We start from the raw sequence: 27926 nt of genomic DNA, 5'->3' as shown, positions 1-27926 counted from the left end.
AATGCCACAAATCTTGATTATGTGATAAAAAGGATCTTACACTCGTTTTCATTTCATATGAAATTTATGAAACCCATCACATTTTTTTTCATTTTAGCTCGCCATAGACTGGCTAAATTGAAAAATTCTTAAGACTCATTGCATAAATCTCATATGAAATGGAAACTCATGTAAGATCCTTTATGTCAGAAGCTGTGATCAGCCATATATACCTCCCGTTGATGATACCTTCACATACTCACCTCTCAGTGTCAAGCAAAATACCAGGTACAATTACCTTTATATCATTGTTTCACAAAACACTGCACTGTTGCAGGTGTTTAGATGTAACTATAGGCTTCTTTGAACAACATATTTAATATCTCACTAAACTATCACACTATGGTATAACGTTCTGGTAAAAGAATTATAAAATCTAAATATTAACTGCGAAATAATTATGTACTCAAATTTTACAATAAAATCACAAAAATAATTAATGTAATTAAATAGTTGAAATGTAGTGCTAGAATGACATCATTTACGATCTACATCTCAGTTTGTTTTACATATTTTGTTATTTTCCATAGTACTGCACATATCTGTGTAGCAGAACTGGACTGGGTCGATCATCAGCAACCAGCTGGTAGATCAATTGTTAGAGCATCCGTCTAGAGTTCAGAGGGTCCTGCGTTCAAATCCGGGTGGTCTGGCCATGCTTTCTAATAACATTTGGTGCCAGAGACAAACCCCTGTTTCAAATGCTTGGTGAATGCTTGGTGAATGCTTGGCAAGGGAATATCAGAACCTGGGTTGTAAAAGTTAATGTCTTCGTAGGCAAAGACTGAGAAAAAAGAAGGAAGGAATGTAGCGGAACTGGACAGGGTTGATCTTCGGCGACCAGGTAGCTCCACTAGTACAGCATATGTCTAGAGTTTAGAGGGTCACAGGTTCGAGTCCCGATCTTTCTGCTCCTTTTATTTTACCTGTAATTTTCGTAATGCATTGTTTGATATTTTCAATGTTTATTTTCAAAGTTGACCTGGCCAATGGGAGATGACCTATGGTTTGATGGGTCATTGATGTTTGAATACGTTACCACTATTACTGATATGTCAAGAGATACATTTTCCTTACTGAGTATTGCGTCCAACCAAGCTTGCCCTTACCTCGAGTCCCCCTGTAATGATTGCATTCATTCTATCAGCACATAAAAATCCCAATCACTCTGACAGTCTTCCTCTAATGATTACATTCATTCATGCAATTATCATGTAATGATTACATTCACTCGCACAGTCTAAAAATCACTCTCTTGGTTTGAGTCGCTGGGCCTTCGCATCTGCTGTGCGCCAACATCATGGGGCCGAGACGTACACTGAACTACTCCCTTGGACAACAGTCCACCATTATTGCTAAGCAACAGAGCTGGCCAGATGACGTATTCTACAAACTCTCCACTCTTAGTGTACTTTCGAACGATGTTCAAATCAACTCTTGAGTAGGGCGGAAAGTCTGAAACGATTTCCAAGGGTGGATCCTGAATACAGGCCAGCCAGGATACATCCAGACACTTATCCATGTATATAGATATCTCCTGGGACGTCGACTGGTCTATATCTCTCCCCCTGTCAGTCTGGTACGCCTGGTTAGATAAAACTACATGTTTACCAGTGTAATAAGTATATGATTTTATCATGTCATTCTATCAATCTTGATTTGGTTCTGGTGATTCTGATGTCATGAATTAAACTTAGAGATTACTGGCCACTATCGGTCAAGGTTCGCTATTTTCAGGCAAAATATATGCATGATATGGAAACTTAGATTCAATGTAGAATCGACTTCTTATGAACTAGTGTTATTCTATATATAAGTATGTATAAACAAACCTAATATATGTAACAGGCTCAGTCATTAATATCTCTACGTTTATATGTTGAGTGTGGTACATCTGATGTATGTATTAAAAGGAGCAAAATAAATACCAACTACGAACAGACAATATTTAGTCTAAATGAGAGTCCTTAAGAGTTACCCTAGTGTTCCTCTATTGGGCACATTCCCTTTGCAGCAAGGGTTATATAATACAAACTTTATATATTTTAAGTTATTTCAACTCTTGTGGCCCAGAAGTTAGCCAAGTGTCTGGGGTCTTAATGTGGGCGGAAACAGGAGTACCTGAAGAAAACCTGTGTGACATGGTGGTGTTAGGTTTAGACAGTCAGAGGATTTGTTTTGATTTTTTAAGCACTTACCTGTTTAATGGTATTAAGTGAGTGCTGGAATGCCACTTTCCTCAACTCAATCACTTTCTGGGTGATGGTTTGTCCATAAGTCTGTACAGCCTGTGCATTACCGACAGCTCCCAAGCCTTGATCCTTATCAAATAGATGATAGGTTTTATTATTACTTTCTTCAGTTGTACTTAATTCCTGTGTTGGTCAATTATAGCTACAAATGTCAAGATATGCAAATCTCCATGCTCTATAGTTGTATGATTATATAGTAACAGGGTTGAGATATCAACTGTGTCGATGTTCTGAACTAGGGACCAAGTCCCCAAGGGCGGGGCTGATGTTTAAAGTATTCTTATGTTCACATCTTCTAGCCAAGCCATTGCATTAATAGTTAGGGGATTGGGATCGCCACTATTTCAAAGATAAGAAGAAATGAAGTCCCTAAAGGTGGGTCTGGACCAAGGAGTCAATGCAGGTGGCATATATGAATTTCTCTCTTCACATGTAATAGTTCAAACTTTCCATATTATTACAAAGGAACTAAGGATGGAGATTGACACAGACGGCAATCCCATTAGGATAATCTGTATTCCATCTAATTGAAATCAAATCTTCGCATCTCTCCTAGCTGTTTGCTAACATGTTGCCTTCACACCACATATCAGTAAAGGGGAGGGATGGGAAAATCTAATTTTGATTAGATTGATAAGTATCTGTCTCTTCACTCACAGGAGTTGCATTACAGTTATATTGTGGGATTTCAACCATTTCCAAGATCCTTTCACAGATCATGCAAAACAATATCTTTTTCTTCATTTGGATGGTGCATTATATATATACTAAGAGTTGCACCACAAGATGGATTTCAACATATACATTGTCACCTGAGGGTTCAATGGACTTTGCATCACAAAATAGTACATCTAGGCCCCTTTCATGTATCTGGTTTAACCATTTTGACTGTTTTTAAACATAACAATTCGAGTATAAAACCTAGCGGGCCTGCAAATGTTTATGCAGGCCTCGCAAGCCCTTGCCTGAAAGCAGTATCGGATTACTAGGTTCGACCTTATTTCATAAGCGAACAACTTTTGTCCAACTGGTTCAACCGTATGGATCACGATAAACTAACACGGTCCTAGTGTTGACAAATGATCAGTAACCAGAACAGACCATGGCTTTAATTTCTGCTTAGATTGTACTCGTCCAGTCATACAAATATCTAAATTTCAAAGAACTGACAAGTGTAATCATGGTAAAACTTATGTACCAGCCAGAGTCCGGCGATCAGACAAGCAGACTTTTTCTGACTATGCTGACACTCAAATCTTTTTTATTAACATTTGGAATTGGCATCAATAGATATAACCATTTTATGAGATATTTTCACATGTACAGCTATGGAATACATGTAAAATTGGATGACCTTACCTTTTGTTCAAACGATGGGGAACAAGCCATAACTAAAAGGTGCTCATACTGTCGTCTGCCCACAGTCTTACAGTACTGGAAACAGCCCTGAAAGTAGAAAATGAACTTTTGTTTAGGGAAAATTGAATTGTAACTGGATAAACATGGTACATGTACATGCTATACACAGAGTATATAATTTATATCAACTGAAGATGATTTTTATATCCAAAAAAGTTTGGATTCAACCACAGATAAGTTGACCAGACATTCAGTATTATGTATCATTGTGATAATTCATTGGAAATATAATGAGCTTTGGTGATGTATTGATCCAAAATTATATCATCTAATCACTTAAATATGATCTATTTGTATCTGAACCTGACTGGATTGGTCGCCAGGAAACCAGGAAGCCCAATTGAGTTTGAATCCTGGTCTGGCTGTTGCATTTCTCTTTCTCCTGTTACATATAAAACAGATCTCTCTAATATAGTGAGTAGCCCCATGACTACCTCTAACATAGGGGGTAGAATAACCCTAGCTCTCTCTCTAATATATTAAGGAGGCCAATGACTACCGCTAACATATGGAGTAGAATATCCCTAAATCTCTCTCTAATATAGTGAGCAGCCCTATGACTATCTCTAACATAGGGGGTAGAATAACCGTAGAACTCTCTCTAATATATTGAACTGCCCTATGACTATCTCTAACATATGGAGTAGAATAACCCTAAATCTCTCTCTAATATAGTGAGCAGCCCTATGACTATCTCTAACATAGGGGGTAGAATAACCCTAGCTCTCTCTCTCTCTAATATATTGAACTGCCCTATGACTATCTCTAACATATGGAGTAGAATAACCCTAAATCTCTCTCTAATATAGTGAGTAGCCCCATGACTATCTCTAACACATGGAGTAGAATAACCCTAGCTCTCCCTCTAATATAGTGAGCAGCCCTATGACTATCTCTAACATATGGAGTAGAATAACCCTAGCTCTCTCTCTAAGATATTGATAAGGTCAGCCCCATGACAACCTATAACACATGGAGTAGAATAACCCTAAATCTCTCTCTAATATAGTGAGTAGCCCTATGACTATCTCTAACATATGGAGTAGAATAACCCTAAATCTCTCTCTAATATAGTGAGCAGCCCTATGACTATCTCTAACATATGGAGTAGAATAACCCTAAATCTCTCTCTAATATAGTGAGCAGCCCTATGACTATCTCTAACATATGGAGTAGAATAACCCTAAATCTCTCTCTAATATAGTGAGCAGCCCTATGACTATCTCTAACATATGGAGTAGAATAACCCTAAATCTCTCTCTAATATAGTGAGCAGCCCTATGACTATCTCTAACATATGGAGTAGAATAACCCTAAATCTCTCTCTAATATAGTGAGCAGCCCTATGACTATCTCTAACATATGGAGTAGAATAACCCTAAATCTCTCTCTAATATAGTGAGCAGCCCTATGACTATCTCTAACATATGGAGTAGAATAACCCTAAATCTCTCTCTAATATAGTGAGCAGCCCTATGACTATCTCTAACATATGGAGTAGAATAACCCTAAATCTCTCTCTAATATAGTGAGCAGCCCTATGACTATCTCTAACATATGGAGTAGAATAACCCTAAATCTCTCTCTAATATAGTGAGCAGCCCTATGACTATCTCTAACATATGGAGTAGAATAACCCTAAATCTCTCTCTAATATAGTGAGCAGCCCTATGACTATCTCTAACATATGGAGTAGAATAACCCTAAATCTCTCTCTAATATAGTGAGCAGCCCTATGACTATCTCTAACATATGGAGTAGAATAACCCTAAATCTCTCTCTAATATAGTGAGCAGCCCTATGACTATCTCTAACATATGGAGTAGAATAACCCTAAATCTCTCTCTAATATAGTGAGCAGCCCTATGACTATCTCTAACATATGGAGTAGAATAACCCTAAATCTCTCTCTAATATAGTGAGCAGCCCTATGACTATCTCTAACATATGGAGTAGAATAACCCTAAATCTCTCTCTAATATAGTGAGCAGCCCTATGACTATCTCTAACATATGGAGTAGAATAACCCTAAATCTCTCTCTAATATAGTGAGCAGCCCTATGACTATCTCTAACATATGGAGTAGAATAACCCTAAATCTCTCTCTAATATAGTGAGTAGCCCCATGACTACCTTTAACACATTGAGTAAGTCGGCAACAGTTTTCTGGTGATCCTGTCCGTTGGCGGTGAGATACTCGTATGCGTCGGTCCACTCATTGTCGTAAAGTTCGGAATACTTCTCCGCAATCTTCTGAGGTCGGTTCATGTCACTTAAATCAGTGATGTCGGGATTGTTGTCGGACAACTTGGCACTTGCCAAAGTGCTCAGCCTAAATAATTAAAGTAAACACATAATCGAAGATTTCTGGAAAGAGTAATTGATTTTTAGTTCTATAGATTGATCATTTTTTCAAAAGAGTCTTTAGACATATGAATGGCTTCTTTTTGTGATAATATTTCTCTATTGTTAATTTCTTTTTATACAGATCAACTACATGTACCATGGAGGATTCTTTTATGTACTTAACAATCAACTAAACAGTTACATTGTTAAAACAGATATTTAACTTTTATTTGGCCATTATCACCACTGAATATAAATTATATCACAGGAAGAAAACAGTGAATATATTTCATTTGAAAGTGCATTTTGTGAAAAAAAGCTTTAAGTGTCTGATTGCAAACATTTTCACTTCTCAATATTTTACAGTCAAAAGTATAAATAGCATATTACTTATTCAAAGGATAATGTCAAAGGTCAAAGAATAAGTCACATGCAGTGACTTACTTTTTTTACTTGACACTCTGTCATCCCAAAAATGTATTTGCATACAAAATGTGGTTACTCTAGATGAAACAGTATAGATGATATGCCCTGGATATTTTGTTCAAAGGTTGTGGTCGAAGGTCAAACAACAGGTCACAGTGACCTACTTTTTGTACTTGAAAATTTGCCATTCCAAGATGTACATGCACGCTAAATCTGGCTACTCAAGGCAAAATAGTACAGTACCATAAGATATGCCCCAACAAACTCTACAGACAGAAAGATGGATGGACGGACAAATATAGAGACAATCCTAATCCTATACCTCCCCCCCCCTCCCCCCGCCCCCGACAACTGGTGGGGGACTTATAACTCTAACAGTTAAAATTGTGGAAGTTTTACCAGCAGTAATAACCATAACTGCAGGTCAAATCGTTGGTCACATCCATCATAACCATTGATGGAAAATTGTTTTCAAATGTGAAACATTAATGTGTGTTTGGTAAGCAACACCGAAGATGACAAGATAGTAGTATTCTTAGATAGAAATACCATTGTTATGTTGCTGTGAAAACCTAATGAAGAATTGAGGTGAATAGTCTTCTGCATGAGAGCCAATATTTTTGTCAGGATATACTGGGTATATATATATGTACTTGCATAAATCGTAATGTTGCTAATGTACTTTGTTTGATATCTCCGAACCAATCTGTTTCGCGTATCTATAAGAAACAATCGGGCAACCTGCTTAAATTATCATTTACATATAGCTTCATTTACTATGTACTATACCTGAACTTCTGAAAATGCTGCTAGCAAATATCCTTAGCAAATATTTTAAGACTTTTAATAAACAATAATAGTGTTTGCCTTATTTAATGACTGTTTTGAAGCAAATAAAAACATCCTTTGGGCAATAAATGAGAATTGCAGGAATTTTCTATTGTTGGAAATGAGATTAAAGCAGAAGGGACTGGATGATAATTTCTCTGATCAGCTTTCAAACAATCGATTGGAAATATCTCCTAAACCTCCTCAACCATTTTATCCATGTCTGCTATACCACCAAAAGCTTTCTGAAAGAGAATCTTTGATTGGTCAATATATAGCATGACCATTTACATATGTTAACCTCGGCCTGATAATGGTGTCTCAAATTGATTTGGTCAGCGTAATTTTTTATAAATACCACAAGACAGTACTTTTTTTATGTACTGTATAGCAGTTATACTTTGCGTTTTTTTTTATTTCTCCATATTCGCGCTTTGACTAATATTCGCGAATTCTAAACACGAGTGAAATTATCGAAAATGTTAACCACTTTTACGGACCTTATCACAACATGTTGAAAATACTTATAACCCAACGCTGTTATGCAAGCTTAATTGAACTCAAATCAGATTACCACTGGACAGCTAGGCAGTCCATGTAAAAACAACACTTAAATATAAGTGGCCACAACATATTTATGTGTACACATAATGTGATTAATTGATAAAAGTTTACTCCTACAAAGGTACATACTGGTACACATTTGAGTTTCTTTCGAGTGAAGCCACTGGCGGATGGCGATGCTCGGGACCAGAGTTTTCATATTTTTATAGCGCTATTCAGAACTATGACATATCAAAATAGCATATCTTACCTTCTTAAGGCGTCTGCCTTTTCCTCCTCCAGGCGTTGGATCTCATTGTCTTTTGATGCGAGTTTATGTTTGACACAGTTCATATTGTAGTTGAATTGGTCATTCGTCTCTTCCATCCTGAAACAATGGATGTAAATACAGTCAAACTTTCATGAATTATTCCTGAAGGCACCTGACCCATTTTGCACATAGCCTATAGCATACATTCTGGAGTTGCCTTGTTTCATGTAGCCTACCCCCAGTAATATGTTTTTCATTATGTAATGATTACCTTGTAGCCAATTACCATTATGTCAATTTCCTTTGCAGCTTATATTACTCGTACGTTTCATGAAGGTTCCTTGCAGTCTCACAATTTTTTTCTAAAGGTGTTAGTTTTGGGCCATCATAATTTCTCTTAAAATACTCGATTTGATACATTTCCTAAAGTATCTTTCCTCCTGCAGACCATCCTCACTACCCCAGGGGTTACGTTCACTTTCACTCCCTGCACCCCTGGAATATGTCATAGCAAAATTGAAGGCTCAGTTTCCAAAACCTTTCGGATGAGACAAGAAGACTAGTTCGATCCTTTGATGTACATCATAAGAATCTGTGGGTCTCATAACGGTAAAATTGACTGGCTTTGAAGTCAGGTGTCACTCTTCTATAAATCTTTTAAGGACAGGTCTCAGCCTAGCAATTGGTCAGGTTTTTGTACCCGAGACCAATCAAATAGCTAGCCGCATGCTTCAGTTTTGCTATCACATATTCCAGGGGTACAGAGAGCAAAAGTGAGCGTAACTCCTGGATATCGAGGAAGCTTCCAGACTAATCTATACCTTTGTTGAAGAATTTTGTTGTTTGATTTTTCTCTCTCGATTTGGTGATCCTGGTTTTTCATATCCAGATACATTTGTCCACATTCTTTTTCTAGTACATTTACCCTGTAAAACATAATTATAATTATTATTATTTCATACTTTAGGCTCAACGTAGGAGAGGTCGTTAGGGCCAACAAATGTTCGACAAAAACAAATGCAAAATAATAATGACGTCAAATAATCGAAAGGTAAAAGAAAAGTGGCTATGATGACTCATATTTTTGGAAAAAGACCAATTAACAGCTTTCAGATCATTTAAAATTGTAGAGGAAGTTATTGTTTCCAAAAGAGATTTAAGACCCTGAAAACAGAATGAAACAAGAGGCCCAGAGGGCCTGTATCGCTCACCTGGATATCTAGGCAATCATGGCAAAATATTCTCTAAATGAGATCCAAGGGAATATGCCAGACCCAAGACCAATCCTTGTAGTATGTCTGTATTAGATTTTTCATGCCCAGCAATTTTATGTATGGTTATAGGGTGGGGATCTCTAGGGTTGTGGCCAGACCCCAGGATCAATTCTAATATCATGACTACATTTGTCTCTTTTTGCCCAGCATTTGTATATATAGTTCTGGGGTTGGGATCTCAACCGTTTTCAAGTTATGACCCAGGGGTTAAGTCTGCAAGGTTGGAGCAGACCCTGGGGTCAATTCTAATATCATGACTGCATTCGTCTCTTTATGCCCAACAACTGTTTATGTAGTTTTTGGGTGGGGATCTTAACCATTTCAAAGTTATGACCCAGGGGTTAGGTTCCCAAGGGTGGGCCAGTCCCCAAGGCCATCCTGGAAGCAATTGTGCATGCATCTCTTTATACTCAGCAATTGTATATATGGTTATAGGGTGGGGATCTCCACTGTTTCCAAGCTGTGACTAAGAAATTAGGTCCCTAGGGGTTCGGTCAGACCCCAGGGTCTATTCTAATATCATGACTGCATTCGCCTCTTTAAGCCCAGCATTTGTATATGTAGTTTTGGGGCAGGGATCTCAACCGTTTTAAAGTTATGGCCCAGGGACTATGTCTCCAAGGGTGGGGCCAGACCCTAGGGCCATCCTGGAAGCAAATGTGCATTCTTCTATTTATACTCAGCAATTGTATATATATTTATATGGTGGGGATCTCAACCATTTCCAAGTAAAACACTTTTTTTGGCCCCACCCCTTAGCCCGGGGGGTCAGCCCTACCATTTGTACAATTTTGAATCCCTGCCTCCCATAAATGCTTCCAACCAAATATGATCGATATCCATGCCATAGTTCTACAGAAGAAGTCGTTTATAGCAATATAGCCTAATTGCCCCCTTTTGGCCTCGCCCCTCACCCCCCTGGGGGTTCAGCCCAACTTTTGTACAATTTTGAATCCCCACCACATAGGGATGCTTCCAGTCAAATATGGTTGATATCCGTCTCTTAGTTCCAGACAAGAAGTTGTTAAAAGCAATAAAGCCAAATTGCCCACTTTTGGCCCCGCCCCTCAGCATCCTGGGGGGTCAGCCCCACGATTTGTACAATTTTGAATCACCACCACCTAAGGATGCTGCCAGTCAAATATGGTTGATATCCATCACTTAGTTCCAGAGAAGTCGCTTAAAGCAATATAGCCTAATTGCCCCCTTTTGGCCCCACCCCTCAGCCCCCTGGGGGTTCAGCCCAACTATTTGTACAATTTTGAATCCCCACAGCCTAGAGATGCTGCCAGTCAAATACGATTGATATCCATCACTTAGTTCCAGAGGAGAAGTCGCTTTAAGGGATGCTTCCAGTCAAATTTAGTTAAATTCCAATCAGTGGTTAAGAAGAAGATGTCGTTTAAAGCAATTGTTGACGTACAGACGACGGACGACGGACGGACGACGGACGCCACGGTATGGCATAAGCTCACCTTGGTCCTTCGGACCAGGTGAGCTAATAATACAGCAAATCCACTCGTTCGAATCAGTTTGATGGAGCAAGTGATTATGATAATTTTGAAATTGTAATTATATTTTGAAGTCAAATCTGCTTATAAAGGTAAGATTTTCACTTCAAAACACTAATTCTTACAGTCTATGATCTTAAATACAATATATGCCTGTGGGGAACACTAGTGGGAAACTACACAGTTATGTGACATCACTATTCTATTACCCGATATACCGGTATATATTTGCAAATGCCACGACAGTCAAACTAGTTAGTCTCATTAATGTTTCATGCCAATTATAGATGAACAATACATGTGCTTGTTGGTAGCCCTTCATCCCCAGCGTGTTACTGGCCAAATATCGTCACCCTGGGCCTTTTGGTTATAACACATATGACCCCTGTGACCGTGAAATTGGGTTATGGTCATTCATTTGAAAAACTTGGCAGCATTTCATCCCAAAGTACACTTAGCCAAATAGTATCACCCTTGGCTTTTTGGTTATTCAGAAGAAGTTGTGTGAATTTGTTTTACAAATTTGACCCCTGTGACATTGAAAGATGGTTAAGGTCATTATAATTTGAACTTGTAATGGGTAAATCTGGATGTGTATGAAAAAATATCAGCCAATTAGGGTGTGTACCTCTTTATTATCAGGTTGTTTCTGAAAGAGACAATTTGGCTCTGCACGACCCTATATACTTGTGGGAGTCTCAACAGAGCACTCCACATGTATCTCAAATCTTGTCTGCACATTAGCAATGTAACGATAAAACACATTTGTTTAGAGTGCATGTGAGATTTATGGCCATAGAGGTAAAAACATTTAAGTGTTTTGAATAAATAGATAAACTTTGTGGATAAACAAGTATTTAATGCATTTAGAAATAACATATATGCTTTTAGTGTAATAGGGAATTGTTTTAATAAAATATAAATTAGTGCAAGTTATGCTACGAGGCTTAAATAATAAGGGTTGTCAACCTCTTGTCAAGATATCCCTCCACTGGGTTTTCTTAAGTTTGAGACTTTTGACGGCGTCGCGGCGTAAAATGGTTTTGGGTGTTAAGATAACATTTACAAATGTATCAAACAAATCCTGGCTTTCTCTGACTAAAAGCATATATGTTATTTCTAAATAACATATAATACTAAATAATATTTAAATTATAAATGTCTCTTAAATTAATATTTTAAGGTATATAATTACAACAAGGTTACCGCGAGCGGTATATAATACGCCCACCACACATTGAATGAACAGTTGTTTGTATGATTGAAATATATGAAGTATTTGTGAGTAATTGATATTAAAAGAGAAATCATTCAACATAACTGGTAGATCAATGAGTGCAATACAACATCATGGAACGCATGCATCGCATTAATGAAACCAAGGGGAATAACTCCAATAATTACGGTCGGATAATGGCGGTTATCGAACTTGTCCGAGGTTTCATGGTAATTAACCTTGTTGTGAAGTTTGAAGTTAATCCGTTAATAATTACTCAAGATATCGAGCGGACACTGTTTCGGCAAGTTCATAAAGGGGTATAACTCCACAAATAATGGTCGGATATAGGCAGTTATCGAACTTGTCCGAGGTTTCATGGTAATTAACCTTGTTATGAAGTTTGAAATTAATCCGTTAATAATTAATCGAGATATCGAGAGGACACTGTTTCGGCAAGTCCATAAAGGGGCATAACTCCACAAATTATGGTCGGATAATGGCGGATATCGAACTTGTCCGAGCTTTCATGGTAATTAACCTTGTTGTGAAGTTTGAAGTTAATCTGTTAATAATTACTTGAGATATCGAGCGGACATTGTTTGTATGCCCTCCCGCCCATCCACCCGCCCGCTCGCCCGCATGCTCACGTGATAACATAATACGTCCCCGTCTTCGACGGGCGTAGAAAAAGGGGAACAAATTATAATACATGCACTCTGTATATACGGTCAGATGTTGTTTTCTCTTATGTCAGGTTGCCCTCTCCTTGTATGTCAGAAGTTGTCTTCACATGATTGTGGTTCTTGATCATTTACAATGGGGAGACTGAAAACCCTTACACTGACCATGTACTCATGTGACAGACATGGGTGCCCAACATAGGGCTCTTGGAAATATTGACAAAAATACTTTGCCTGCCTTTCTTTTACAAGGATTTCTGTTGCTTCTGAAAACACTGGGGTCAGTTTCCTTATCCTAACGGAGGGTCAACTGCGTTAAATACAAATCCCTTTATTCCGACTCAGCTAGGGAGAATTTCTTTTCAGTTAATTTGGTTATGGGGTCCCATAAATCACAGCTGACATTGGTAGGTTATCAAAAAGGGGCGGTACATTCTAGAGCAAATTGATGAAATTAAGAAGGACATAGTCCCTTAGATCTCCCAATGTTGGAGATGTGAAAGGCAATCAAAATTTCAAGGGTAATGAGCACGGGACAGAATGATGGACTGTCCATAGTTTCATGACATGAAATTTTAATGTATTTATATGCCCCTTGATAATCTGGGTGTCCATTACCTTAAAAGCCTGCTTACATATAAAGGACACTTATATTATTCACATATGTATTCAAGTTTTGAAAAAAAAAAAAATATTGGCAGAAACTATATTGAGTGTTGAGACTGGGCAGTCGGGCCTTCATTCAGTAAACAAGACACTATTTATCTCCACACTTACCTGTCTGATAGCTTCCCGTTAGATGATTTCATTTTGTTTATTTCCTCATCTCTGTATGTTATCTCACGAGTAAGTTGGTCACATTTCATTTGTAACTCTTCTTTTTTTTGCTCCCTTTGTTAAAATAGGAACAACAATTACTGTATCATGCATTGTTTTAACCCTCATTCTGATAGGCAGATTTTCAAAATTTTATTTTTACAGTTTGAGAGCTCACAGTAAAAATGTTCTTGATTAGTTGAGACCTACAGTGAAGATGTTCTTGATTATTTGAGACCTACAGTGAAGATATTCTTAATTTTTTGAGAGCTCACAGTAAACATGTTCTTGATTATTGAGGCCCTTACAGGAAAGATGTTCTTGATTATTGAGGCGCTTACAGGAAAGATGTTCTTGATTATTGAGGAGCTTACAGTAAACATGTTCTTGATTTTTTGAGAGCTCACAGTAAAAATGTTCTTGATTATTGAGGCGCTTACAGGAAAGATGTTCTTGATTATTGAGGAGCTTACAGGAAAGATGTTCTTGATTATTGAGGCGCTTACAGAAAAGATGTTCTTGATTATTGAGGAGCTTACAGGAAAGATGTTCTTGATTATTGAGGAGCTCACAGTAAACATGTTCTTGATTTTTTGAGAGCTCACAGTAAACATGTTCTTGATTATTGAGGAGCTTACAATAAACATGTTCTTGATTATTGAGGAGCTTACAGTAAAGATGTTCTTGATTATTGAGGAGCTTACAGTAAACATGTTCTTGATTATTGAGGCACTTACAGGAAAGATGTTCTTGATTATTGAGGTGCTTACAGGAAAGATGTTCTTGATTATTGAGGAGCTTACAGTAAACATGTTCTTGATTTTTGAGGAGCTTACAGGAAAGATGTTCTTGATTATTGAGAAGCTTACAGGAAAGATGTTCTTGATTATGGACAAAGGTAGTTATCAATCCGTTCGAGTTTTCATGATAACTAACTTTCCCATGAGGTTTGAAGTTATCTGTTGAAGATTTGAACATTCCACCCTCTGATGATCATAATGGTGGGCTAATTATTAAAAAAAATCTGAAGACAAAATGTTAATCTTTTAACCCTAAATGTGATTCACTATGTCTATAATGTACAATGACTATTTATTCCCCATGGCTTCTTAATGAATCTTAATATTGAGACTAGAGATACTGAGACAATAGATACAAAGAGTATATGTCTACATACCTTCTGTTATCATTACTACTTCTCTCCTCATCCATCTGTTCTCTAGCTCCTTCATTTGTCATCCCGATTAGTGGCAATGGCCCCCGTCTAAAATCATCCAAAAGGTAAAATATAAAAGTAATCCATGATATGACAACATAGATATCAGATTTTTATTTTAAATACCTTGATGTACCACAATTGTTCAATATTAAATATATTAAGGTGGCTCCACCCTTTTGCAATTAACCAGCAGAACTCAATGAAAGTTTCACATAATGATTATGTCACTATGATTTTATGACGATCTAAGCATTCCGATAAACTGGGGATTTTTTTGTAAAAAATACTGAAAAATTGATTTTTTGTCAAATTTAACACTTTCACATTTTTTGAGTGTGTGGCATATTGTTCACAACTATTACAACAATAAAATAATGAAAAGAAGCAATGCTAATCAACCCTACAAATATTCATTTATCATAAAATATCTTAAATACCTTACACAAAGTGTTTTTATTGAAATTGTATGGATAAAAGTAGTTATATACAAGCTAAAAGCAAACAGGACACATTTATTTTACATTTTACAATAATTTTGATCCTGATGAGAGTTGTTTACCTTGAAAAAAATAGGAACTTTTTGCAGAGGGATAAAATTTGTACAATGATAGTTATTTTCTTCACTATACCAAAAACGATGGAGACAAATTAAATTAAGATATTAAAATTGTCAATTTACTGTTCTTTTATGGAACAAAATTACTCTCAATCGCGTACACTTTGGACATCATTCCATAGCCCGTTTACGCCTGGTATATTTACATGTCAGGTACATATGTAACCATAGGCTATTGCATGGTAGAATTCTATAGGGATCTTGATATTTTACAAAACACTATTTTTACAGAGTTATTGTTATTGCATTTGTGAAATGATTTAATGCGTAACTCGCTTACAACAACAAAAATTGTAGCGACCCCGAGCTTGTGAACTATTGTTAGCACGTGAAATGTACAGGTGAGGTTGGTAAACAAAACACATCAGTCTGGTTGGTTGGTTGGTTAACAGGTTTCGAGCCTACATGAATCTGCCCTTACGGGTTTCATCTCACGGACGGAAGTCAGTGTTCTACATCAGTCTGCATTCCATGCACCTCTTATACAACCTTCCTGAAGTCATCTGATCTGATGTCAGTGTCTTCCCGTGAGTCAACTTATGTCTTTGTATCATAAACATAATTTCTGAAATACGTGTGATTACACAATTCCCAGTTAAGTCTCGATATCGGGTGTTGACATATCATCATCACGCACATGTACTAGACTCTATTGTTTACCCGGTGTTACTATAATTTACACTACGATAATGGAATGCCCGATATGCAATTCGGAAATTGCTATATTATTAAGTTTGATTAGAATCCATTAAAAGATGAATCGGTAAATGATGACAAAAGTGACGCACATGATGTTTGAATGGAACATAATATCCAATACACAATCTGGTCATGTGGGGATACTACCGTAATGGTCCTATCATTTAATCATAACTTAATATATAATTAACATTTCCACCAAAAATTACTAGAGGATTTAAATTATGTGATTCTAACAATTTACATTTGATACCTTGACAATTCTTTGTTCTTTTCCTGCACTTGTTCCATCTGCTTCTGTAAGTTATCTATCTTCTTTTTCAACTGGTCCACTTCACTTTCTCTGTCAATGTATAGTAACAGGTGAAATAAAGACAGATATACCAAATTAAAAGGGGAGATAATAAGTGAGTTAAATGTCAATCTTCAGAGATGGTAGGTTATTTAGAAACAACTAATGTTTTTCCTTTCTCCCATAACACATAACAACTAAACAAGTCAAAGTACTTACAAACGATTCCATCTAGTCACTTTTCTTCAGGCACAGTTGAGTATCAAACATGAATAAAGCCATGTAACCCTATTCCGTCTTTTCGTATTGCAGAGTTGTCTGCTCTTGTGAGCAGGGATTGATTGTTACGTCATTAGTTTGTGTGAGAAAATTACGTTGCTTTCTCAAAAATTTATGACGTTACTCTTACAAATTAATGACGTACCAATCAATACCTGCTCACAAGAACAGATAACTCTGCAATACGAAAAGACGGAATATACATAGACCCACGAGACCTAATTGAAGTTTGAGGCACTCAACTATCCCAAGAGGTTTACTCACATATAAAGTTGCGCAATTGTAGGCGACAGAGTATATATGATATATGCCTCAGTCAATGTGACACAGAGAACAAAGGGCTATAACTCTGTATATATAGAGATCAAAAGTAGTACACAAGGCCAAATGTCAGAATGCAACGTTCACTCTCAATACTGTATACCTATATATTTTCACCCAGTCAAACTTCCGCCATTTCGCCCATGAAATAAATGTTCATCCTGTGTAAATTTCACCCTTTACATTTAATGACATTGCATATGATGTTGTTAACTTATATTCGCTGTAATGATAAATTCACCCTAATTACGGAGAAAAAAGGCGAAAATTAAACTGCAGTGAAAATTTCTCAGTATACAGTAGCACTGGTTTCCAAAATTAGCAATTGAGCCTTTGAGGTTGACAATGTTTCCAGGATATATCTTCCCCAGCCAAAATTGCTTTCCACGATGGAATGACTGATGGATACAGTGCAAACCTACAGTCCCTTCCGGTAACACCTGTAGACAATCACGATGCCATTTCGAATGAGGATATTTTGTATCGTAAAAATTACTCTAAATGCCATCCATTGGCAGAGAGAGAGATGAAACCAATAGCAGTGATAAGAGAAATAATTACCAATTACGTAATTTACCTGTATCGAGAAACAAAATGTTTATGTCATATGATTATGCATCCAGGTTATTATATAGAAAAACTTTTATATTTAATAAAATAATGTCTGATAGACTATAAAGCAATGAACTATAACACATTGTATCTTAAAATCTTGGAAAATTAGTTTCATTGGAAGTAAGACTCTTATTTCAACTGTTTTGTCCTTGTGATAATGTGTTTTTTCATTCATTCGGCTGTACACGCACGTATACTCCTGCTTCTGTCGAAGGTGATCAACTTCTCTCCTTGTCTCACTTTTTGAATTATCTCCCCTTGTCTGCCTGGCCATGCCATGTAGTTGTCCTGGTAGACTCTGGTCTCTGCAGAGCCAGAAAAAAATAGTTTTCTGTGATTTGATAAAGTTTGTAAATTATTTGAAATTAAAACTTGGATGAAGAGCTTATAACACCCATGAACATCTGAGGAGTCATCGAACTATAGCAGGTCTGTAATAACATTACAAAGGAAAAATTAATATATAGTTATAATAATTCAAGGTTCTTGTATACTGCTTTATCACAACCTAGTTCGTAAGTTGTCTCAAAGTGGTTCACAAATTATTATCAGTGGTGATAGGGCCTTTGCAACCAGCCAATATTTTTCTCAATTCCCTGGGGAGTATACAGCCGGTGCTGCCATTTCGGTGCTCACAGCTACCGTTCTACAACTCTAGCACTGCCCAACCACATACTCATTTACAGCTGAGTAGACTGGAACAAGAGGAATAAAGCATCTTGTTCAAAGATACAACAGTGCCGTGACCCTTCGGTCACGAGCCCAGCATCCTACTACTAGACTTGCTAATACAAAATATTCCAAACTTGCTTCCAGATTTTGATACTTTTCCCTACATCTTCCTGAAGAGTATATATAACAACTTCAAAATTGACAAAGAAAACTCATACTTCAGATAGTTTTAAAGACACATCAGTAGTGACTAAGGATTTTGAAAAACCAACTGTAAAATCTAGACACATTCTATAGCCTACCTTTGTTGTTCACACCTGATGTAGCCTACCTTGGATGTTCACACCCGATGTAGCCTACCTTTGTTGTTCACACCTGATGTAGCCTACCTTTGTTGTTCACACCTGATGAAGCCTACCTTTGTTGTTCACACCTGATGTAGCCTACCTTGGTTGTTCACACCCGATGTAGCCTACCTTTGTTGTTCACACCTGATGTAGCCCACCTTTGTTGTTCACACCTGATGTAGCCTACCTTGGTTGTTCACACCTGATGTAGCCTACCTTGATTGTTCACAACTGATGTAGCCTACCTTGGTTGTTCACACCTGATGTAGCCTACCTTGGTTGTTCACACCTGATGTAGCCTACCTTGATTGTTGTTCACACCTGATGTTGCCTATCTTTGTTGTTCACAACTGATGTAGCCTACCTTTGTTGTTCACACTTGATGTTGCCTATCTTTGTTGTTCACACCTGATGTAGCCTACCTTGATTGTTGATCACACCTGATGTAGCTTACCTTGATTGTTGATCACACCTGATGTAGCCTACCTTGAGTGTTGATCACACCTGATGTAGCTTACCTTTGCCGTTCTGAAGTATCCATAGGAATATCTCCAGTGTGATATTTATCTTCTCTCTGAAAAGTAAACAGTTTCAATTGTTATATTTGTTTGTAAGGGGCCAAGTATCAGCTTGAGATTATCATCCTTTCTGGTGAAAAAGTACTAAGAGTTATGCATATTTCTGAAAGTATGTAAACAGTGCTAAGTGAGAAGCCAGGCCAGAGTTGCACTTCTGCTGTTAAATCATTATCTATACATGTGTATAGGATCATACCAAAACTATTTACTCAAATATTCTACCTCCTTATTCCATGTCCCATACGCGTTTACCCTCCCTTTCATAAAATTTGTCAATTTGCGTTATATCATGCATCGTTTTATAATTCAATCAGGAAAAGGCATAAGTAAGTTGTGATAACTTGCACCTGATCCTTTTGTTAAAATATGCAATAAAATCTGCTTAAGGATGTACACCTCTGAGAAGTCAAAAAATTCCTGTATTAAACTTTTTTTCTTATATTGATTTTTGGAAAAAGGAGATAATGGCATAGCAGAAAATGTAAAAAAAAAAAAATATGTCTATGTGCTCGTTTCTGTGCTATGATCGGTCAAAGATACCAATATAACACAATATGTGATTTTAGGTGAATTTTCGGGTTTTGACCATTTGCATAACAAATTCATACAATTTCTTCCAAGTGTGTTATCAGATATGTATGAATGTTTGTAGAATTGATAAAAATATTATTTTCTTTGAAACTATGAAAGTAAAATTTCTTAATCTTATTCATTTTACTCAGAAATGCAATTTTAGTTACCCCTACCCCTTATTTTTTAAAGAAAAAATGCACATTTTTCACCATTTTTTGCAGATTAAATGCTTGATATAAAGAAATCCTGTATTAAACTTTTTTTAGTATTCAATGAATCAAAGAAAATGTGTTTCTCTTTCTAAAACAGCCACAAAAATGGGGGGTCGGTGTGCTTCTTTTTTTGTCCCAGTATTATTTGTGTTATTTTTCACCTTTTTCGAAGTCAAAAATCAGAAGTGCTTCAGTTACCCTAATATGTAAAAAAATATATCAATACTATATAACTTTCAACTTTTTTGCATATTATCTTAATCATATTGAACATTATAAAGTTGTACAGCAAAATTGAACCTGCTACAATTAAAAATGGTGACACAATGACAATTTAAGTGATTAATCTAGTGTCAAAAAAGGTGAAATTTTGGCCCTTTGTGAAGGCAAGAAATTCACATAAATACACTTCTTCAAAATGGCTGCCAAATTGGTCATTTTTTAAAAATTCCTGTAAAAAATGTTCTAAACACAACAGACATCTAGTTTTTTTTACATATTTTTCAGATGTGTGTTTGCTATTATACCTATCATAATTTGTTAAATATTACAAAAACCTGTTACACCAGATCAAAAAGAGACTTGAACGTGACTGAAACCTCAGAAGAGTACATCCTTAAACTAGCTAATTATCCATAGAAATACATTATAGGTGATTATTTTAAAAGATTTTGTATCGGTTGTTATCAATGCAGCCAGCGTAGCCGAAATCGACATTGATTTTATGGACAACTCGTACACATTTTACGCCTTTGTGTGTATACGCTTCATTGGTCATTTGTCTGATGAAGGTGACAGCGTACATATCGTACTAGTCATCGAAAAGTCACATAGAAAATGTTATTGGTTGTGTAAAAAGAACTTCTCATAATCCATACTTACCAACTTGAAGAAAATGTTTAGAAAAAAAAAAAGTGTTCTATGTATATATGATGACCAGTTAAACAGGTTTTGTGTTGCTTTTATTTTACACCAACAATTATTTTTTATTTATATGTGTATTATAATTCCTATAATAGTTACGACATACATACACATTGGAATACATGCATATTTATTAACAACCTAAGAGTTTACTCCATGAATGAAAATTGATATGGTTGGGTTTGGTTTAATTTTGTTTAACGTCCTATTAACAGCTAAGGTCATTTAAGGACGTGCCTCCATGTGGGCAGTGTATGCGTGCTTGCATGTGTGTATGCAAGAGACAAGGTATGTTGTTGTGCTTGCCTCCTTGTGATAGCGCGGATTTGATGCCGACTTTATAGTGCTATCTCACTTAAATACCGTACCGAAGGTACCCAGCACAGCATTCCACCCAGTCACATTATACTGACAAAGGGTGAACCAGTTGTGGGAGGGGGATGGTAGTTTTATATAAGCAGAATTTCAAAAAGTTAGTAGGGGAAGGGGAGGTGGGGTGGGGGAGGGTCAAAACACTGGTGAAAGGACCTAATAATAATTAACAAGAGGCCCATGGGCCTTAACGGTCACCTGAGTCTATAGTATTTATTTTTGTTGTTGAAATATGTACCAATTTGAGTAAAAAATAGTATAATGTTAACTTAACTTTGTCAGGACCATGAGCTGATCATTCCTAGACCAATTTTAAGTGAGATCGGCCTATTAGAACTTAGTAGCAAAATAGCGGCCATGGCAGCCAAATTGTATTTCTGATTGACCCGAAAAATAACAACACTTTGTCAGGACCATGAGGCGATCATTCCTACCAACTTTCAGTTCAATCGGTCCAGCAGAACTTGACTTTAAGTTTGAAATAGGTTTTCAAAATGGCGGCCGTGGCGGCCATATTGGATTTCTGATCGACCCGAAAAATAACAACACTTTGTCAGGACCATGAGGCGATCATTCCTACCAACTTTCAGTTCAATCGGTCCAGCAGAACTTGACTTTAAGTTTGAAATAGGTTTTCAAAATGGCGGCCGTGGCGGCCATATTGGATTTCTGATCGACCCGAAAAATAACAACACTTTGTCAGGACCATGAGGCGATCATTCCTACCAACTTTCAGTTCAATCGGTCCAGCAGAACTTGACTTTAAGTTTGAAATAGGTTTTCAAAATGGCGGCCGTGGCGGCCATATTGGATTTCTGATCGACCCGAAAAATAACAACACTTTGTCAGGACCATGAGGCGATCATTCCTACCAACTTTCAGTTCAATCGGCCCAGCAGAACTTGACTTTAAGTTTGAAATGTAAAATGTTAACGGACGACGGACGACGGACGACGGACGACGGACGACGGACGACGACGGACGAAAACGGATAGCAATAGGTCACTTGAGCTAAAGCTCAGGTGACCTAAAAATGTTTAGAAAATACTTTTACATATATTTAAAAATATCTCAAACACACATAATTCATTGATGTGTATCATATCTGAAATGTTTGCAATATGTATTTGACATATTTAAACTAAATATACATGCTAAAAGATTAAAATAAACTGGATCAATTCTAACAATATTTTTGCATTGATAGATAACCGACAATAGTTATAAAAGGTCACCTGGTCGTGAACTTTCTTCGAACGAAAAGATCCCTGATGCCGAGCCATGTACCAATCCTAGGAGAACAACAGAAAACACAAATTAAACTGATTAGACATTTTGTAGTCTGAGGTAAAATTTGTCAGATGTTATTTTGTAGACACAATATATATGCTATTTCACTTAAAGATCCCTGTCCCACTGTACTGTGGTTTTCCATCAATACTGTAACCTCCCTTTAACTTCCGTTTGAATAAAGTACTGTAGGTCAATTAGGCCAGAACAGTTCTGTTGAACGGGTAGCTTAATTTGTTAAAGCAATAGAATAACAATCTGAAGTCAAATATTCAAATCTGTATCTGGCCCCTGTGACTTTTCCCCCACTCAGTACTCTATTGTTGATAGTATTTGTTTATTTTATCTTTATTACTTATATACAAGATGTAAGCTTCTCATAAAAGTCCTGCAAGTATGGTTTTCTTTTCAGAAATAAAGACATAGTCATGCCGAGAAAAAAACCCAGTTTCCAATACTTATAGTTACAGTTTTTGACAGTGGTAAAGGGATCCTTAACTCATTCACCCCTCAAAACAAATTTGAACTCTTCCAATTCAAAGGTTGGAATAGTTCATTATGAAATTCCAGGGGTCAATGAGTTAAGTCTAGTTTATGTGACCCCCATTTCTTTGGCAGATTTGAATCAATTCATAAACATATGTGACAAAGCTACACATCAGAATGTGCACTAAGCAGCAGTCAGTTGTAAACATATGATTGAAATAACATGGATCAGTATCTTTATGTCTAAAATAAATTGGAAGGTGCACATGTAAAATTAGGTGACATGTTTTACAGTTTCAGTGACTCAATGCAATAATGGAATGATGGCCACAATAGATTCTACTATATTTGTACAGTGAATAATGAAAATATAACAATAATTCGTCAATAATATGTGGCTACCCTCTGATCCAGAATAATTTGGTAATGTGAAATATGTATTTCAGTTTGTATTATTATAATTATCTTTCAAAAGAGCATGTTATATACCTTCCCGGCCATCCATTCGTCCTCTGCTGGCATTTTCCCAAAAATATCTACCAGTACCATTCTACATTTTCGATACACTTCAACTGTTTCTGATGATGTTTGGGTTGTTGACTCAGTGATACCTCGATCATGATCGCACCACTCCTGAAATATAACAAATATATTGTAACATTCGTATGAGGGTCAAAGAAGCCTTACTTTTCACCCTGGATCTGAATTATAACATCTAGAATATGTTTGGAAGATATTGGGATTTACATGTGAAGGTGGTTCTGACAGACCGTGATCTGGTTTGTATATTTGGTATATCTTTCATGGCTGACTGTTGTATCATCATAATAACTACCTGGGCCCGTATTCAGGAAACCATTATCATACTCAAACTCAGATTCTGTGCTCAAGCCAAATTTCTTGTTCTGGTGATAAACTAACAAAACAAAACAGAATTGTCAGTTATTTGGAATTTTTTGGAGAGACTTATAGCTGAATTCAATCATAAATATTTTTACTAAATTTTTTATACTATAACATGATACAAGCAAGATAGAAGAAAGATGGATTGAGCACAAAAAATCATGCTTGAGCATGAAAACAGTTTCATGAATACGAGCCCTAATATATCAAACATTTAATAGATTGTTGTAAGTCAGAACATTACGGCATTCTTTTGAGGTCTGTCTTCCCAGCTCATACAATACTGTACTACCTTTATCTATGTTGAAAGTGAATGATTATCCATTATAATTCAGTTAGCATTGTGTTTACCTTGAAACGCTCCCAATCGCAAAGTGACAACGGCTTATCATGAAGGGTTCCAAGATGCTGACAAACAGTATCGAATGCTACTGCTCTGCTTTCATTTTGAGAAGAAAATTCCTGGATATCTAAACTTCCAACTCGTGTTAACCTTCCCGAGAGGTTGTCTATGAAAGAGTGTTTCTTTCTACCAGAATTACTTAAGGATCTGGAGGCTCGTGGATAGCTATCACTGAAAATGTTCTTCATTTTCAAGTTACTATCTGCTTCCCCTTCTGAATCCTTTAGAAAAAAAAAAAGGAAAATACAGTTTACATGTAAACATCAACTTAACAGTTAAACTTGTCCGTACCATAACGCATTATAAAGTCTGTTTCACCAAACAATCATATCTACATTTAAAAATATAATTTGTAACAGGAAAGAGAATAGTGTGCTCCACTTGAGTATTACACTTGTGACCCCCAGCTCCCCAGTTTGCCCCTTTACCAATTGAGCTCAAAGGGAAATTCTAGGTCTGTAATCCTGTAGTGTACAATTACAACCTGCCACAGTACTCCCCCCCCCCCCCCCCCCCCCCCCCCCCCCCCCCCNGAGGGCCAGGGACACCACTTAATTAAATCTAACAGGAAAGAGAGTATTATTGTGCTTCCACCAGGGATTGAACCAGGCGCAGTCATCGGCTCCCTAGTCAGACGTTCTATCGTTGTGCAAAAGAGAAATTCTCTCTAGCATGAAGAAAGAAGGCAATTTTATTTTATGTACAATTAAAATCTGCCACAAAATATCTTTTCTTTAATTATTAAACACTTAAGGTATTTCTTACATACCTTTGTCAGTGTATATAGTATATGATGGGCTCATAACTTTTCCTCAAAATGAAAAAAATATGGAAGTTGGTTGGTATACCCATGTCAAGAACAATGTCAATAATATAATGACCTTTGCAGAAATTAATTGTCGAATATATTCTTGATTTTGTCTGAAAAGTAACTTTTGAATGCAGAATTTTAGTGGCGCAAAATTGCATTGAATATTATAATTCATGAAAACACTTACCTGTACATGCATTTCTGCAGTATCCATGTATTGACTATTATCGAGAAAAATGTAAGAAAATACTTCAAATCTCAAGAATGATGGCATGTATTTTCATTGGATATTTTACAATAACTCATGAAGCTAACAAGGCTATTGATACTAGTCAAGCCAGATTACCTGAGGGAGAACCTGAAGGTGTTTTTAATGGTGTACAGGTAAAATCGCACTTGCTTTGCATGCTTTTCCCCAACTTCAGGCAGCCTTGTTGGCTTTATGCTTAGTTTTGATTTATTCAGTGGAAATATATGCTATTATTCTGGAGATTTGACACATTTTCTTACATTTTTCTCGATAATAGTCATTAAATTGATACTTCAGGAATGCATGTTCAGGTAAGTTTTTTCATTAATTCCATTATTCATTGCAATTTTGCGCCACTAGAATTCTGCATTCAAATGTTACTTTTCAGACAAAGTTTACAATATTTTCAACAAATAATTTCTGCAAAGGTCATTATTGACATTTTTCCTGACATGGGTATACCAACCAACTTCCACATTTTTATCATTTTGAGGATATACACTGACATGAGCCTGTATGAAATACCTTAACCTACATCTGGTAGAAACATGGCTTTGTTTTGTATTTTGATATCAAATATAGCCATCTTAGTATGTTGGTTCAATCTATCAATCAATCAATATAAAGTGTTTTGTCTCTGCAAACAAAACTAATCATTTCCGGTAAATGCATATTCACCTGGGCAATGGCGAGAACAACGTGTTAAGTATACGGATAACGAAAGTGAGCTATCAGAAAGTGAATAATTAATACTTTTAAAATCGTTCATATCCTCTATATGCCATTAAGTGGTATACGTAATAAGACTCACATTTCGTTCTGCCATTCTTTATAAAAGGTATAACTTTCTTTTCTCTTTCTTCAATATCCCTGTCTTCTACATAGTTACTTTCGAATTAGACTGCGAAGCACAACTGGGCGGAAGCCTAGCGGAAATAAATAATGAGAAGGCAGATAATCCACTCATATCACCTTTACTTGATTGGACACCCGGCGGCAAACATCAACGTGCTCGGTTATGAGGACAATTAAAGACAGATTCATACTTGATTTGCACATGTCTTGCTTAGGAAGAAACAATCTTTATAACAAACATTTTAGCCGGTTTTCTGAATAACATGCGCCCTAACCACAGAAGTGGGACATCCCGTTTCAGGCCGTGTTGCTTGCTTTGACAAATCGAGGACATCCTCGTGTGTGACTTTCGGAATGCTTCGGTGTTTTCATGCATTCCATAGAAACACCGTACTCGGTCGAAATCAGAGGGCACTGGTAAGGACAGACAGAATATCACGATGAATCGCATTGTAAGAAGCTCTGTTCAAAAAGTTGGCCTTTTAACGAGGAATGTAGCTGCTCCTAAACCTATTACAAGTAAGAATTTTAAATAAACTTTTCATCTCAAGATGTACGTGTTAAAATGGAGGATATGTTGCGGGGGGGGGGGGGGGGGGTTTTNTGCCATTGATTAATTTCTTTTTTTAAACAGGATCGTTGAAAAGATCACCGTTGCAAATACGCTTAATCTCCCGAAGGAAACTATTTATGTTGTGCCTGAATCGGTAATCCCTATATCTTACCATAGCATTCATTCCTTCATATACAAAATTAATTTAGAGAGAAAAATACAGATAAGCTTAATTCTCTTTCACGGATTCTATTCATTTTTGCAGTAGAATTGATTTTTTTTTGTGACTTCAATGAGAAAATGTAAAAACGCAAGAAAAACTGCTTAGATTTGAATTGAGGAGGAAAAAATTGCATACAGGTGTCTTTTAAAAGGGTGGTATTTACATAACATCTTCAAAGATTCCAAATTGCAGACGTGAAGTGGTGAGTCAATGAAGTTACTGGTCACGGTATATTTTAAACAAAAATGTTCATATGATAGAAATTTGTTGTTTTCTAAAATATCATTGATAAAAAACACATCTTTTGCACACCACTGTAATGTTTATACATAATGGTATTTTTGACATCAAACGTGATATAATTCTTGTTATTGTTCTACTTGAAATGAGTGCAATTAAATCAGGCTTATCTTTGGCTACTTTTCCAATATTTGTTAAATCATTTTTTTTTAATTTTTTTTATCTTTACAGGTGTTAGAGCATCGTCTTATATGACCGAATTGCCGGATGTAGCGTTTTACGGTTTAGTAACTGCTATGTGTTTAGGCTATGCCATTTACGGGGTAAGAGAACAAGATATATTATAAATGTTTTACTTATACCTAGGGCTGTCACAATATATCGGAAAACAAGTATATCGCAATACACAGGTATATCGTATACGTATCCTACCACAGTACAGTATTTTTTTATGTATCTGCTTGGTGTTTTACTTTGCAAATTACTACAAATTCTAACAGATATGCCAATAAGCATAAAGCAGGCTTATAATAGTTCAAATTTTGTAATCGATGGTTGGCTTGACAAAA

The 27926-nt window shown here is 36.5% G+C and overlaps 1 protein-coding gene across 2 annotated transcripts; it reads right to left on the bottom strand.

Annotated features, from left to right (window-relative positions):
• Positions 1-110: 110 nt before the first annotated feature.
• Positions 111-26444, bottom strand: LOC110454831. Of its 2 annotated transcripts, XM_021504562.1 has the most exons (15): positions 26298-26444; positions 24374-24646; positions 23609-23752; positions 22579-22635; positions 19203-19258; positions 17857-17970; positions 16412-16501; positions 14802-14888; positions 13586-13699; positions 8946-9050; positions 8125-8241; positions 5844-6042; positions 3651-3737; positions 2238-2360; positions 111-1624 (listed from the first exon to the last, which is right to left on the bottom strand). In XM_021504562.1, the coding sequence occupies exons 1-15, from the start codon at positions 26310-26312 to the stop codon at positions 1280-1282; spliced, it is 1926 nt and encodes a 641-aa protein (XP_021360237.1). In that variant the 5' UTR covers positions 26313-26444; the 3' UTR covers positions 111-1279. The 2 variants fall into 2 exon arrangements, with proteins under 2 accessions (XP_021360237.1, XP_021360238.1); XM_021504563.1 differs by lacking the exon at positions 17857-17970.
• Between the last annotated feature and the right edge of the window lie 1482 nt (positions 26445-27926).

This window comes from Mizuhopecten yessoensis, unplaced genomic scaffold, assembly GCF_002113885.1.
Source record: "Mizuhopecten yessoensis strain PY_sf001 unplaced genomic scaffold, ASM211388v2 scaffold8071, whole genome shotgun sequence".
Lineage (NCBI taxonomy): Eukaryota > Metazoa > Mollusca > Bivalvia > Pectinida > Pectinidae > Mizuhopecten > Mizuhopecten yessoensis.
This window is presented reverse-complemented; position numbering and strand designations above follow the sequence as displayed.